This window comes from Symphalangus syndactylus, chromosome 18, assembly GCF_028878055.3.
Source record: "Symphalangus syndactylus isolate Jambi chromosome 18, NHGRI_mSymSyn1-v2.1_pri, whole genome shotgun sequence".
NCBI lineage: Eukaryota > Metazoa > Chordata > Mammalia > Primates > Hylobatidae > Symphalangus > Symphalangus syndactylus.
In genome coordinates, this window is record NC_072440.2 from 73,479,992 (window position 1) to 73,492,541 (window position 12,550).

The 12,550-nt window shown below is 50.5% G+C and overlaps 1 protein-coding gene and 1 long non-coding RNA gene across 4 annotated transcripts in view; one reads left to right on the forward strand and one right to left on the reverse strand.

Annotated features, from left to right (window-relative positions):
• The window catches only part of LOC129468212 (uncharacterized), a 234,011-nt gene that overhangs the window by 50,678 nt on the left and 170,783 nt on the right, over positions 1-12,550 (forward strand). The gene's annotated exons all lie outside the window — the stretch shown is intronic.
• Positions 1-12,550, reverse strand: part of CACNG2 (calcium voltage-gated channel auxiliary subunit gamma 2) — a 141,312-nt gene that overhangs the window by 20,853 nt on the left and 107,909 nt on the right. For all 3 annotated transcript variants that reach the window (XM_063623795.1, XM_055253418.2, XM_063623796.1), the window contains one exon: positions 5,534-5,617. In XM_063623795.1, the coding sequence (XP_063479865.1) occupies positions 5,534-5,617 (84 nt within the window). The remainder of the gene's footprint in view (positions 1-5,533; positions 5,618-12,550) is intronic.

Consider the following 12,550-nt stretch of genomic DNA (forward strand, 5'->3'; position numbering starts at 1 on the left):
CCTGTTGTTCCCCCATGGGCATGGCCCCTTGGCACCATCCTTGCCTCCTTCCTTTGCCTCGAAATCCACATTCAGCCTTTCAGAAAATCCTGTGTGCGGTGCCCTGGAAATATTTTCAACATGGATCCTATTTCACCCCCTTCACTGCTACCACTCTGGTTCAAGCTGTCATCACCTCCTGCCTAAATTATAGCAACAGAGTTCTAACTTTTCTGTCGGCTTCTGCCCTGGTCCGATTTCAGTCCCTTATGAACACAGCAGCCAGAGCCTGTTCAAAAGTGAGATAGTGTTCGTCAATCAGAACAAAGCCCCAAATTCTCGCTGCAACCCACAGGGTCCTTGGGGCTCTCCACACTTGCTCTTCCTTTGCCCTTCCTTGCTCACTCCTTTCTTGTCTTATGGGGCTCAGCCCTGTTCCTCAGATATTCCAGGCATGCTCCCAACCCAGGACCTTTGCACTTGCTGTTTGTTCTTTTTTTTTTTTTTGAGACAGAGTTTCGCTCTTGTTGTCCAGGCTGGAGTGCAATGGCATGATCTCAGCTCACAGCAACCTCTGCCTCCTGGGTTCAAATGATTTTCCTGCCTCAGCCTTCCGAGTAGCTGGGAATACAGGCATGCACCACCACGCGTGGCTAAATTTTTTGGTATTTTTAGTAGAGATGGGATTTCTCCATGTTGGTCAGGCTGGTCTCGAACTCCCAACCTCAGGTGATCTGCCCGCCTTGGCCTCCCAAAGTGCTGAGATTACAGGCACCCACCACCATGCCCGGCCACTGTTCATTCTTGATCCCATCCCTATTCTAGAATTCCCCATCTCCCGTCCCTGCTTGATTTTTTTTTTTCCTATAGGGCTTATCTTAGTCTAACATGTTATATCATTCACTTGTTAGTTTGATTTTTTGTAGATTGCAGGTACCCTGAGGGCCATAACCTCAGTACCTCAAAGAGGGCCTGGCATACAGGGGGGCCCACTCCAGAAAGATCTGTGGAGTGTGTGAATTGCTCACACTTACAAGTGAAGGAAGATGCTACATCTGTTTCATGGACCATGTGACTTCATAGGAAATTTAAGGGGCCCCAGCAATGTGCGTTCCTGGCATGGCTCAGCTTGGTCCAGTTCTTCATTCTGCAGAGGTCTTGGTTTTAGGAATACTCTGGAAGGCATGGATTGTGCCCCATCCAGCTCACACCTCTGCTCTTCCAGGAGGAATTAATTTAGGGCTGGGCATGGTGGCTCACGCCTGTAATCCCAGCACTTTGGGAGGCCAAGGCTGGTGGATTGTTTGAGGTCAGGGGTTCAAGACCCACCTGACCAACACGGTGAAAACACATTTCTACTAAAAATACAACAAAATTAGCCAGGCATGGTGGCGGGTGCCTGTAATCCCAGCTACTCGGGAGGCTGAGGCAGGAGAATCACTTGAACCCAGGAGGCAGAGGTTGCAGTGAGCCAAGATTGCACCACTGTACTCCAGCCTGGGTGACAGAGCAAGACTCAGTATCACAAAAAAAAAAAAAAAAAAAAAGAATTAATTGAGGAGCTATTTGGGAACCTGGAAAACAAGCCCCAAGTCCCTTAGGAAATGCTCTACATGGGTTGGAATCTGCTTTTTGGGGAGAAAGAAGAGTTGCTTTACTGTTCCTTCCCTCTCCTTTCACCTCCGTCCCTATCCTGAAATCTGTTCCCTGCCCCATGGCCCATGCCCCATCAGTGGCCACCCCTGCTGCTGTCAGCTCTGTCTCCCAAACATCTCCTTCCTTCTCACCATCACCATGGCTACACTCTGGTTGCCCCCCACCCCACCCCATCCTGGGCTCCCTGCCTCTGTTTCCAACCATCACTACCACAGCAGCCAGGCTGACGTGTCTAAATCGGTCATTCCCATCACACTTAGAATGACAGCTGAGGTCTCCCTCTGGTCCCAGGCCCACATGACTGGGTTCCTCTGCTGTCTCCGCTGTAGGACCCCACTCCACCCCTGCACTGGGCTCCTGCAGGACCAGCTACCCCTCTCATCCTCAAACATGATGCTCTGTGCCTGCTTTAAGGACTCTGCTCTTGCTATTCTCTCCATCAGCTACTCTCTTCCCCAGAAATCTTCTTACCTGGTTCCCTTTCTTCACTCAGAGAAACTGTGGGACCACATTATCTAAGTGACATGCCCTCAGGACCCACTGGCCCCTCCCCCATCACTCTCCACTCTCCAACCCCTCCCAGACCACTCAGAAACTATCTCAGCTGGGGCCAGGCGCGGTGGCTCACGCCTGTAATCCCAGCACTTTGGGAGGCTGAGGCAGGCGGATCACCTGAGGCCAGGAGTTTAAGACCAGCCTGGCTAACATGGTGAAACCCCATCTTTACTAAAAATACAAAAAAATTAGCCAGGCATGGTGGCGCACGCATGTAATCCCAGCTACTCGGGAGGCTGAGGCAGGAGAATTGCTTGAACCCAGGAAGCAGAGGTTTGGCATCACTTGCACTCAAGCCTGGATGAAAGAGCAAGATACTCCATCTCATAAACAACAACAACAACAACAAAACTATCTCAGGGTGCAGAGGGCAGGGACAGGGTGTTTCACACTTATTACTTGTTTCTTACACTAGGATGTAACTTTCACGAAGGCACTGGCCCTCTTTGGTTCACTCTTGGATCCCCAGGACTGACAATAGTGCTGGCACTCAGTGAGTGCTTAGTAAATATCTCTTGAGTGAATGAATGAATGAATCGGCTCTGGTGCCACCTTCTCTAGGGAACCCTTCTGGAAGGACCTCCTCTGGTCTGGGTTAGGGGACAGGTTCCCTCAGTACCACATACTTCCTTCTATTCCAGCATGCAGCATAAACATCAGGTCCGTAGGTCTCCCTCCAGATGGCTAGCCCTCAGGGAGAGGGGCTGCTTCTGCCCCCTCACAGCTTTCCCTGCGGCAGATGAGCTGTGCAGATGGGTTTGACAGACCTTAACTAGGAGTGGACTCAGGCCCTGCCCACCCCAGGTGCCTCCTTCAGCCTAAGCTCTGCCCACCTCTGGGAGCCACCTGCCTACCTCTGGTGAATGGAGGCCCAGCTGTTTTCCTCTGGAAGCCTGTTGCTTGCATTGATCTCGGGGCATTAGACCATGATTTACTTGAGTGTGCACATCTTCACCCACCCAGTCACTTCATTGCTCAGTCATCAAAGTGCTTTTTTGGGTCAAATTCCCTGCCATGGCCTTTTCTGGGTGCTTGGGGTGCAGAAATGGATGGGACATAGCTCTGCCTTCAAGAAGCTCATAGTCTCTTGGGGATCCCGAGTGTGAACCAGTGACATTGCGGCAAAGTGTGGTCAGGGTTGAATTGTAGATACATGCAGGGTGCCAGGGAGGCCCCAGAGGAGCTTCTGAATCAGAAGCTGGGGTAGGGAGTGGGGGCAGGGGATCCTTCTAGAAAAATCATCCCCGTCTTCCAGCTTCTCTCAAGATCTAGGTTGGAACTTCGTAGAGAATGATAGAAACTCACGTCTTCCAGCTTTAAAGAATTATTTTTGTTGTCCAGCCCAGGGCTAGCATTTTATAGACCAGGAGTCAGCAAACTATACCAAATGAAGACTGCTGCCTGGTTGTGTAAATCAAGTTAAGTTTCACTGTAACACAGCCACACATGTGCCTCCATATTGTCAGTGGCCACAAGAGCAGAGTTGGGTAAATGGGACAGAGATTGCATGGCCCACAAAGCCTAAAATATTCAACATCTGATTCTTTACAGAAAAAGTTTGCCAACCCCTGTTACAGATGTTCAAAAAATATTGTTGGATTAAGTCAACTCAAATCAGACCTTCAGAATCCTGCGTTGCCAATCTCAGTCCAAGTCTTTTGTCCAGGGACACCAAAATGAACCAAATACTCTATGCTCTATGCTCTTCTTTCTTAAAAACAAGGAAATGGAGGCATTGAGTTGTTAGGAATTGCCACTGAAGAATCCTCTATCTCTTCTTAACAAAAAGCATTCATTGAGCTGTTATAAGGGCAGCAATGAATGAGACAAGTTTCCTGCCCCCAGGCGCTTACTGCCTAGCAGATAAAGCATGACATCATTCGAGCTCCACCTGGTGAGCCTTGTGCTCCGGGAGTGTGGCTCCCAGTGTGGGGCTTGGCTTTGCTTGCTGGCTTCCCCCTTCTACATTCAGGCCTCACCTCTGCCATGCTGTGTCTCCCAAGTTGAGCTGCTTTTCCAAGGGCGCTCCCTGCCAGGCTGTGCTCTTCTTGGGGGCAGGCCCTCCTCCATTTTGGCCTCCCCAGCACTGAGCACAGGATCCAGTACCCAGAAGGAGCTCAACCCACGTTTACTGCACAGCTGGGCTCCTGCAGCCTCACCCCAGACACAGTCACAGGTAACAGGTAACCACAACCAAATGGCCTTTTAGGAATTCCAGTTAAGAGCAACGTCTTGAAGGAATTCATAAAAGGAAATGATGAGCAGGGTATGATATGTTTTCCTTTAAAAAAAAGAATCTAAAAATTGCATCGTGTTCCCTCCCTCTTTCTTCTTAGCTGCCTGGCTGACTTTACATTCCATGGGCTTTTCAATGAAACCAGATTCCAGGCTGACCTGAGAGCTGGGCTTGATGTGAGAAGTAATTATTGAAAGAGACAGGGGCAATCTATATAATAAAATGCCTCCTACATGTTTCATAAAAGTGATCTGAGGGCAATGGCAACCCTTGTGCTGTTGGGGAGGGGAGGTGGCAGGGCCTGGAGCAGAGGCAGGGTTGCTCCTGGGAGGAGAGCAAACCTCCTTCCAAAGAGATGGCCTGAGAACCTTCGGCTTTGCCGTCCCAGGCCTCAAGGACTCTCAGCCCCTCTCTTGGAAATCCCTTTCTCAGGGAATAGGTAGCCTTGTTAGTTTTTGCTGATACTTGAGACATTTCCTTGGAGCCTCAGAATACTTTCTCTTGATAATATGTCTCAGGTGGATTTAAGATCGCAGCTGTTACATCAGGATTTAACTTTGACTTACTTGACTTTCGGGGGAAGAAAAAAATCTCTCTCTCTCTTTTTTTTATTTTCGTTAGAAGTTCCAATCTGGCACTGCCTGGTGGGTTACTTCATTCAATTATTCAAGAAATATTCACTGAGCACTTATTACATGCCAAGCACTGGGCTGAGAATATAATGGTGAATGCTAGGGTGATTCCATACCCTAGCAGAGTTGGGAGATGGTTACTCAAATAGCCAAGGACCCCACAGCATGAAAAACTACAGTCCTCTAGGAACCCATGCAGAAGGCAGGAAGGACTTCCAGGAGAAGGTGATGTTTTAGCTAAGACCTGGAGGTTGACTGAGTAGGAGTTTGCCAGACAAAGATGGGGAGGGAAGGGCATTGCAGGCAGAGGGAACAGCATGTATGAAGGTCTGCACTCCGGAAAGGAGAGAGGCTCAGCTTTTTCCTGCCCTCTTGTGATGAGGGCCTCTAGGTAGGCCTGGTCCTTGACTCTGTGAAGGATGGAAGGGCAGGGTCCACCACCAGGACGGAGACAAAAACAATTGTGTGCACTCACGGAGGAAATATTCTGCCGTGTCAGCTTCATAATCTGCATCCTCTGGGAAGTGATCGATTTGCTTGCACAGACCTTTGAAATTCCCTGCAAAACAAGGGGAGAAGGAGCGCATGAAACATCATAGTTTTGGGGGCGCTTAAGGCCCACCTGCCTCTTCCCAACTTCTGGCCGTTTGGAAACTCACTCAGCCCTCTCCCTCACCCCTGAAGGAAGGTTTCGCTTTGTCTGTTTGGACATCTGCCTGGTGAATCACAACACACACACCCGCAGTACTGCGGAGAGGATCTAAAGCCGACGACTTCAAAACGCTGCCTTCTGTCCCTGCACCGAAGCTTCTGAGGATTAGCGGAGGCTTGGCAGCAGTGGAGGTTTGATTCCGAGCTGGGGACTGCCACGGAGGAGGCCGATGAATGCTCCTCAGCCCGTCTCTGTGCCCCAGCATAGCTGGGAGTCACCCTGCATTTTACATGTGGGAAAGCAGCAGATCACTTTCTAAAGGGGACACACCCCACACTGGTGCTGCCAGATGCTGCCACAGCCCTTTAGAAGAGGCTGCAAACACTTTCCCATCTGCAATTCTGCACGGAATTCACCAAACCGAGCTGCTAACCGCTCTGAAATAAATATGGGGGTGAGGAGGAGGTTGAGCCCCCTGGGGGCTGGACTTTTGGGTTTTGAACTACAACTCATTTTGGTTCCCCTACAGGCCTGTGAGAGGGGTATTATCATCCTCATTGTATAGATGAGGAAACTGAGGCTCAGAAAGGCTGAACTATCTGAGCAAGTACTTGTGGCTAGGAAATGATGGAATCAGGGCTCAAACTAGGGTCTTTTGACTCTAAATGTTTCCTCGGTGCCTGCTGGGAAGGTGAGAACTGGCCTGGGGCAAATCCCAGCACAGTGTCAAGGCAAGTCCTCCCCGATGTTCACTGATGAGCAAGTGAACTCTTGAATGAAGCCTTTCTAAAAACCGGTAAGTAGCACAGACTCTACAATCACCAGAGCATCGGCTTCCTGACAGCAGAGACTTTGTTCCATTCACCATCTTATCCCCAGCACCAGCATAGGCACAGCGAATGTCCTTTAACCTTCTCTGAATGGCAGAAGGATTGGGTGTATGCTGGGGCGTATGCACAGTGGGTAAGATGCAGGTTGCACAGCCAGACTGCCTAGGTCCAGCTGTGCGTCACTCAGTGTCCTCACCTGAGAGTGGTGATAACAAGAATTCTTCCCTGGCAGATTGTCGTGGAGGTTCACTGAGCTGATGCATGTTGAGTAGTCAGAACAGTGCCCGACACATTTAGGAAGTCCTTGGGGGCATTGACGTGAGAGAGAAATGAAATTTGACTATGTCCAGCCACCGACATAGTAGCTAGTGTGACCTAATTAATACAGCCCTCGATACACGTTGGCAATGATTTCCTTCTACAGTCCTGAGACTATGTCTTATAAAATAGGGGCAGATTCTAGTATGTACCATAGATATTACTTAGGAATTTTACGGTATTATTACATATACCTTTTTTTTTTTTTTTTTTTTTTTCCCGAAATGGAGTCTAGCTCTGTCACCCAGGCTTGCGTGCAGTGGCGCGATCTCGGCTCACTGCAACCTCCGACTCCCAAGTTCAAGTGATTCTCCTGCATCAGCCTCCCAAGTAGCCGGGGTTACAGGCACACACCACCATGCCCAGCTAATTTTTGTATTTTAGTAGAGATGGGGTTTCACCATGTTGGCCAGGCTGGTCCCCCACTCCTGACCTCAAGTGATCTGCCTGCCTCAGCTTCCCCAAGTGCTGGGATTACAGGCGTGAGCCACTGCGCCCAGCCTAGACATATGTATATACACACATGTAATATAGACCTGTATATTAGGTTGGTGCAAAAGCAATTGTGGTTTTTGCCATCAAAAGTTATAGTGAAACCGTAATTACTTTTGCATCAACCTAATAGTACACAGGTATATAGTATAGAGGGATACTTACATATTACATAGAAATATAAGCATTTTAGGAACTTCTGGCTATGATTATATGCTGCATATAATGGAAAAGAGGAACCCCTATAACTCCCTTTCACACATGAGCTATCCCTGTACCAAATTCACCAACTTTCTTGAATTCTACAAGAAAAACAATTCCCCAGAGCATATCGGGACTTCTGGTCACTTCACTGAAGCTTGGTAGGGCCACTCAAAATGGTCCCATGGGCAGGTGTCTTCTCTGAGTGTTTTGGGTTCCCTGCTTTTTGCTGTCCCCACCCCCATCGTGTCATGGCCCCTCTGCCTTCTTGCATCTTGGGGTGTTAAAAGGAAGCCTTGTCCCCTCCCTAGTACCTTGTTTCCCTAATCCAACCACACACCCTTCTCTGTGGGAAAAGTCTCCATACCAGCTGCTAAGAGGATAGCGAATTCTCCCTATTGTTAAAATTACAAATCAGTGTATTTGAAAAGCACTTTGCGAAGCACTTTCATTTTCTTTCAATTCAATCTGACAAATATTTCAGCAAGCTGGTGCCAGGCATCTTTATAAAGAATCTGTGCAGGAGTGAGGCTCAGAGAGCGGTACTGACATGCCCCCAGGCATCCCACAAATTGAGGACAGAGCTTAACCCAGAAGGGCCCTAGCTGCATCCTGGTGGGCCACACCCACTCCTGATCCCTGCAGGAACAGGAGCTCACATTCTCCGGGGAGCCTAGTTGCTCCTTGTGTGCAAGCCTGGGCCTCACTCATCCTTGGACCCTTGGCTCCTAGCTCAGTGCCTGGCACAGAAGGAGGGTTCAGGAGATGCTAACAGAGAGGCCATGGGAGATAATCAGTGGCCCAGACCTCTCCTCGAGGTCTGGACCTGGGTATCCAGCTGCCTATTTGACGTCTCCTGGTGGATGTTTTAAAGGCACTGAACATGAACTTCTGATCTTTCCCTCCAGCCTGGCGCTCTGGAGGCCCCAGTTAGCTCGGCGAATGCTTCTCCAGGGCTCCCTTGTGTAAGCCTGAGCCTCGTTGTCAGCGCTGACATCTATCTCTTCCTCCTCCCTGCAGGCTCCATCCATCAGGGCGTCCTGTCTGTGTTAGATCCTTAGTGTCTCAAACTTGCCTGATGTCTCTGAGACAGCACCGCCCACCACCAGGCCACCATCCCTGCTCCCTGGATGGCTGCCGTGGCCTCCCCACTCATCAGTTTGCACCCACTCTTATCCTTCTCTACAGAGCTATGACAGTGATCCTTTGTACATGCAAATCTGATCATGCCACCTCCAGCTCGGAAACACTCCAGCTTCCCAGTGCTCTCGGGGAAAAGCTCAACATCTCTAACAAAGCCTGACCCCCAACCTCCACATCTGGCCTCACCTCCCACCCGCCTCCTCCCTCCCTGCACATCTCTGCCTTCTTTCCTGCCACGCTCCCTCCTACCTCAGGACCGTGGCACATGCATGCTGGTCCTGCTGTCTGAGTTACCACCATGTCCTTTGTTGCCTCTTTCTCCTAACCTCCTTCTGTCTCCCTGCACTGTGCTACTGGGGTGTCCTCTACTAGCTGGCTAGTGCTGGCTGCTCTGTGTTGGGGGGAGACATTAAAGCCTGTATGATACTAGTGGGAATGTTCTAGTAGAGAGGGAAGAAGGGAGGGGCTAGGGGCAGTGGCTCAGCCTTTAGCTTTGGGAAGCTGAGGCAGGAGGATCCCTTGAAGCCAGGAGTTCAAGACCAGCCTGGGCAACATAGCAAGACCCTATATCTACAAAAAATAAAAACAAATTAGCCGGGTGTGGTGGTATATGTCTGTGGTCCTAGCTTACTTGGGAGGCTGAGGCAGGAGGATCCCTTGAACCTAGGTGTTTGAGGCTGCAGTGAGCTAGGATAGCACCACTGCACTCCAGTCTGGTGACAGAGCAAGACTCTGTCTCAAAAATAAAATCAAAATAAAAAAGTAAAGGAGGACAGAAGGGATGACCTGCAGAGATGGGGGAGCAATACAGGTGCACTGTGCAAGGAGATGAGGCCCAGGACACAGTGCAAGGGGAGTGGTGCTGTGCCAGGAGGGACAGCAGAGCTCGTGGGTGCAGTGCTGGGGATGGGCAGACATGGTGGGAGGGTGTAACACTTCTCTTCTGTTGCTTCTATTTTCCCGACAAAATGGGAAGCAGGATCATCAACTGAGAGTGAGGATGGAGAGGAAGGGTTGGGGATGGGAGGACAAAGGAAGGGAAGCGAGAGTGGGAGGGAGTGGACCAGGCTGTAAAGTATGTGTGTCAGTGGCTTGAACGTCCCTTCTGAGATTCTGTGGTTTTCTCCGGCCACATTTGGGGCATGGGTGCAGTTAGCTGGAGAGTTGCTTCTAATAAGGAGGAGGTTTGTGAGGTGAGTGCAACAGGGAGAGGGTGGAAAGGGAGGGATTATGAGGATGGATATGGAGTCTAAGCTGGGTAAACAGGGAAATGAGGACCTGAAGGGCAAGTGAGGCAGTGCAAAGGCGGGGGTGAGGGGTGGAGTGGGGAGGGCAGTCAATGCTTTTGAGCCTGGGGTTGGGGTGGGGTCAAAACATTATTGAAATGGGGGTGCATGGGAGTGAGCTGCAAGGGTGGCACATGGTAGCCAGAGAGTGGGATGCAAAAGACAGAGTGGAGGGGGTATGGATATTGGAAATGCCAAGGGCAAGGGTAAGACCCCGAATGAGGTGGCTTGGGGCAGGCGGAGGTAGGGATGATCTTCAGGTATGCACTGGAAAGGTCGTACAAATTAATAGATACGGCAAAACTACAACGTTCACTTTTATTTTCTATATACATCAAGTATATATTAAGAAACTGCCTACCTGGTTAAAATTTGAAGTGCAAATGATTCATCAAATTATTCTAATAAGCCCCAAATCACCAATTGGTTTTTAGAAATGAATGGTGTGATCTTTTGATGATGAGGCTGTTATGAGCTAAATGATGGCTTGACTGGACCATGCTTTGACACAGGAAACAATACCAGATGCTCCCCAAACTTCCTTGTTAGAGTAAGGGTCATTCCATCTCGGCGAGTGCAGAATCTTCTCCTAACTTGTCCTCTGCGGTTCGACTAGAGGACCTCTCTGTGCCCAGCAGCCCCACGAGGTCAGGGCCGGGAATGGGAAGGTAGTGGGAGGCTGTGAGAGGGGTAGACGCTCTCATCCGCAGGGCAGCGGTGTGCGCCCAGTCCAGCCCAGTCCCATCAGTCAGGGCCAGTAGGGAGACTCTTCTTCTCTTGCTCCCACCCTTGGGGTGGGCCTTGGGGTTTATAGAACCTGAGAACAGAGCTGAGTCCTCAACCCAGCCTTGGGGAGCGAGGAGAGGAGATGGAGCCTTGGTCCCAGCCCTTCTCTTCTCTCTGCCCCGCCCAATGCAGGAGCCACCCCTGCCCCCAGCCAGCTTCCCTGACATAGTAAGACTGATCAGTGCAACAGTATTTCCATATTTAACAACCAGTGAGGCAGCACCGGCACATCAGGTTGGAGTGAAGGGGTCAAGGCCAGGGACTGGAGGGGCTGATTGCCTGGTTGTGGAATCTCCAAGGATGATAATGGGAGCAGCATTGGAGGCAGAGGCAGTGAGCCAGCGCTCAGCTCCCCAAAGACTGAATGGCGGCGGCCATAAGGGAGTCGGACAGGTAGGCTGGGATGTGTTTCACAGAGGCAGAGAGTTTAGGGAGGAGGCAGGGAAATGGACCGGAAATGTCGATGAGGCCCAGGGAGGCCTGGGATGTGAGCAGTAAAACACGCTCGACAGTGAGAGTTTGCAGGGGCGGTGGTGTCCTTCGGGGAGAGCCAGGTTTCCATTAGAGCAAGGACAGAATGGGGGGATTCTGCTGGCACTGTGACCTGAATTCTAGAAGGTGCCATGGCAAGGATTTAGGAGGGCGGGGGAGTTAGAGATCCGTCCAGATCAGAGGACACACAGCACTGAGGGACAAGTGATGAGTAGGGAGGAGTGATGGGGTAAACTGGGATACAGGTCACTGTGCGATTGGTCCCAATGCCTCCGGTGGTGATGAGGCTGTGAGGGTTGGCTGGAGGAGCACAGGGTCTCCAGGAGCACTTGGAGCTCGGTGGGCCCTGGATTCAGTCTGACTAATGGTGGTGCTGGGGAGAGGTATAGGAGGGGAGGGGGTACTAGCAGCACTCAAGCATTAGTGGTGAAATTTGAACTTCATAGGATATCTACGTCAACAGACATCACTCCAGTAAGGGGATAGTGGTGAGTGGTGACGAAATGAATGAGATTTCATTTCCCTAAGGCCATCCTAGGGTTCCACTGTATTTCCTTCTGGCTGGTGGTAATCCACCCCAGGGGTTGTGATGGCTTCAAGCACAGATGGATCCAGGTGCTCCAAAATCTGGAACCTCTCTCCATCTCTGACTTTCCTTCCAACTAGCTTCATTCCTAGGCACCCTCTGTCCCTGTGGTAGAGACTAAGGGCCAAGTGCCTGGCACTGGGATGGTAGAGGAAAATCTAATCTCATCCCTGCCTTCCAGGCTCACATTCTAGGGGCAAAGACAGACAGTACAGAACTTACTAGAGTGTAATCCCTCACATACTATATTAGAAGGAGGTATGAGGCCTTATGGCAGCACAATTGTTCAGCTATCATTTATGTAGCACCAACTGTATGCCATGCTCCGTGCAACCTGCTGAGAACACAGAGGGGGAAAAATATACTTTCTGTCCTCAAGGAACTTGCAGTCCATGATGGCAGACAGAAAACACACGCTGTGGTGTAGAGGATGTCTGTGATGATAGAGGAAAGCAGAGCGTGTCTGGGGCACAGAAGGAAGGCGTGTCCAGGCGAGGGAGTGTGTGGGTGACACAGGCCTCCTGAGGAGGAGCAGATGCCTGAGCTGACACAAAGTGGAGGAGTCAGCCTGATGAAGCAGGGAGGGGTCTGTGTGTGCCCGTGTGTGTGTCTGTGTGTGTGTCTGTCTGTGTGTGTGTGCATGTGTATGTGCAGATGTGTCTGTGTGTGTGCATGCGTGTGTGTCTGTGCATGCGTGTGTGTGTCT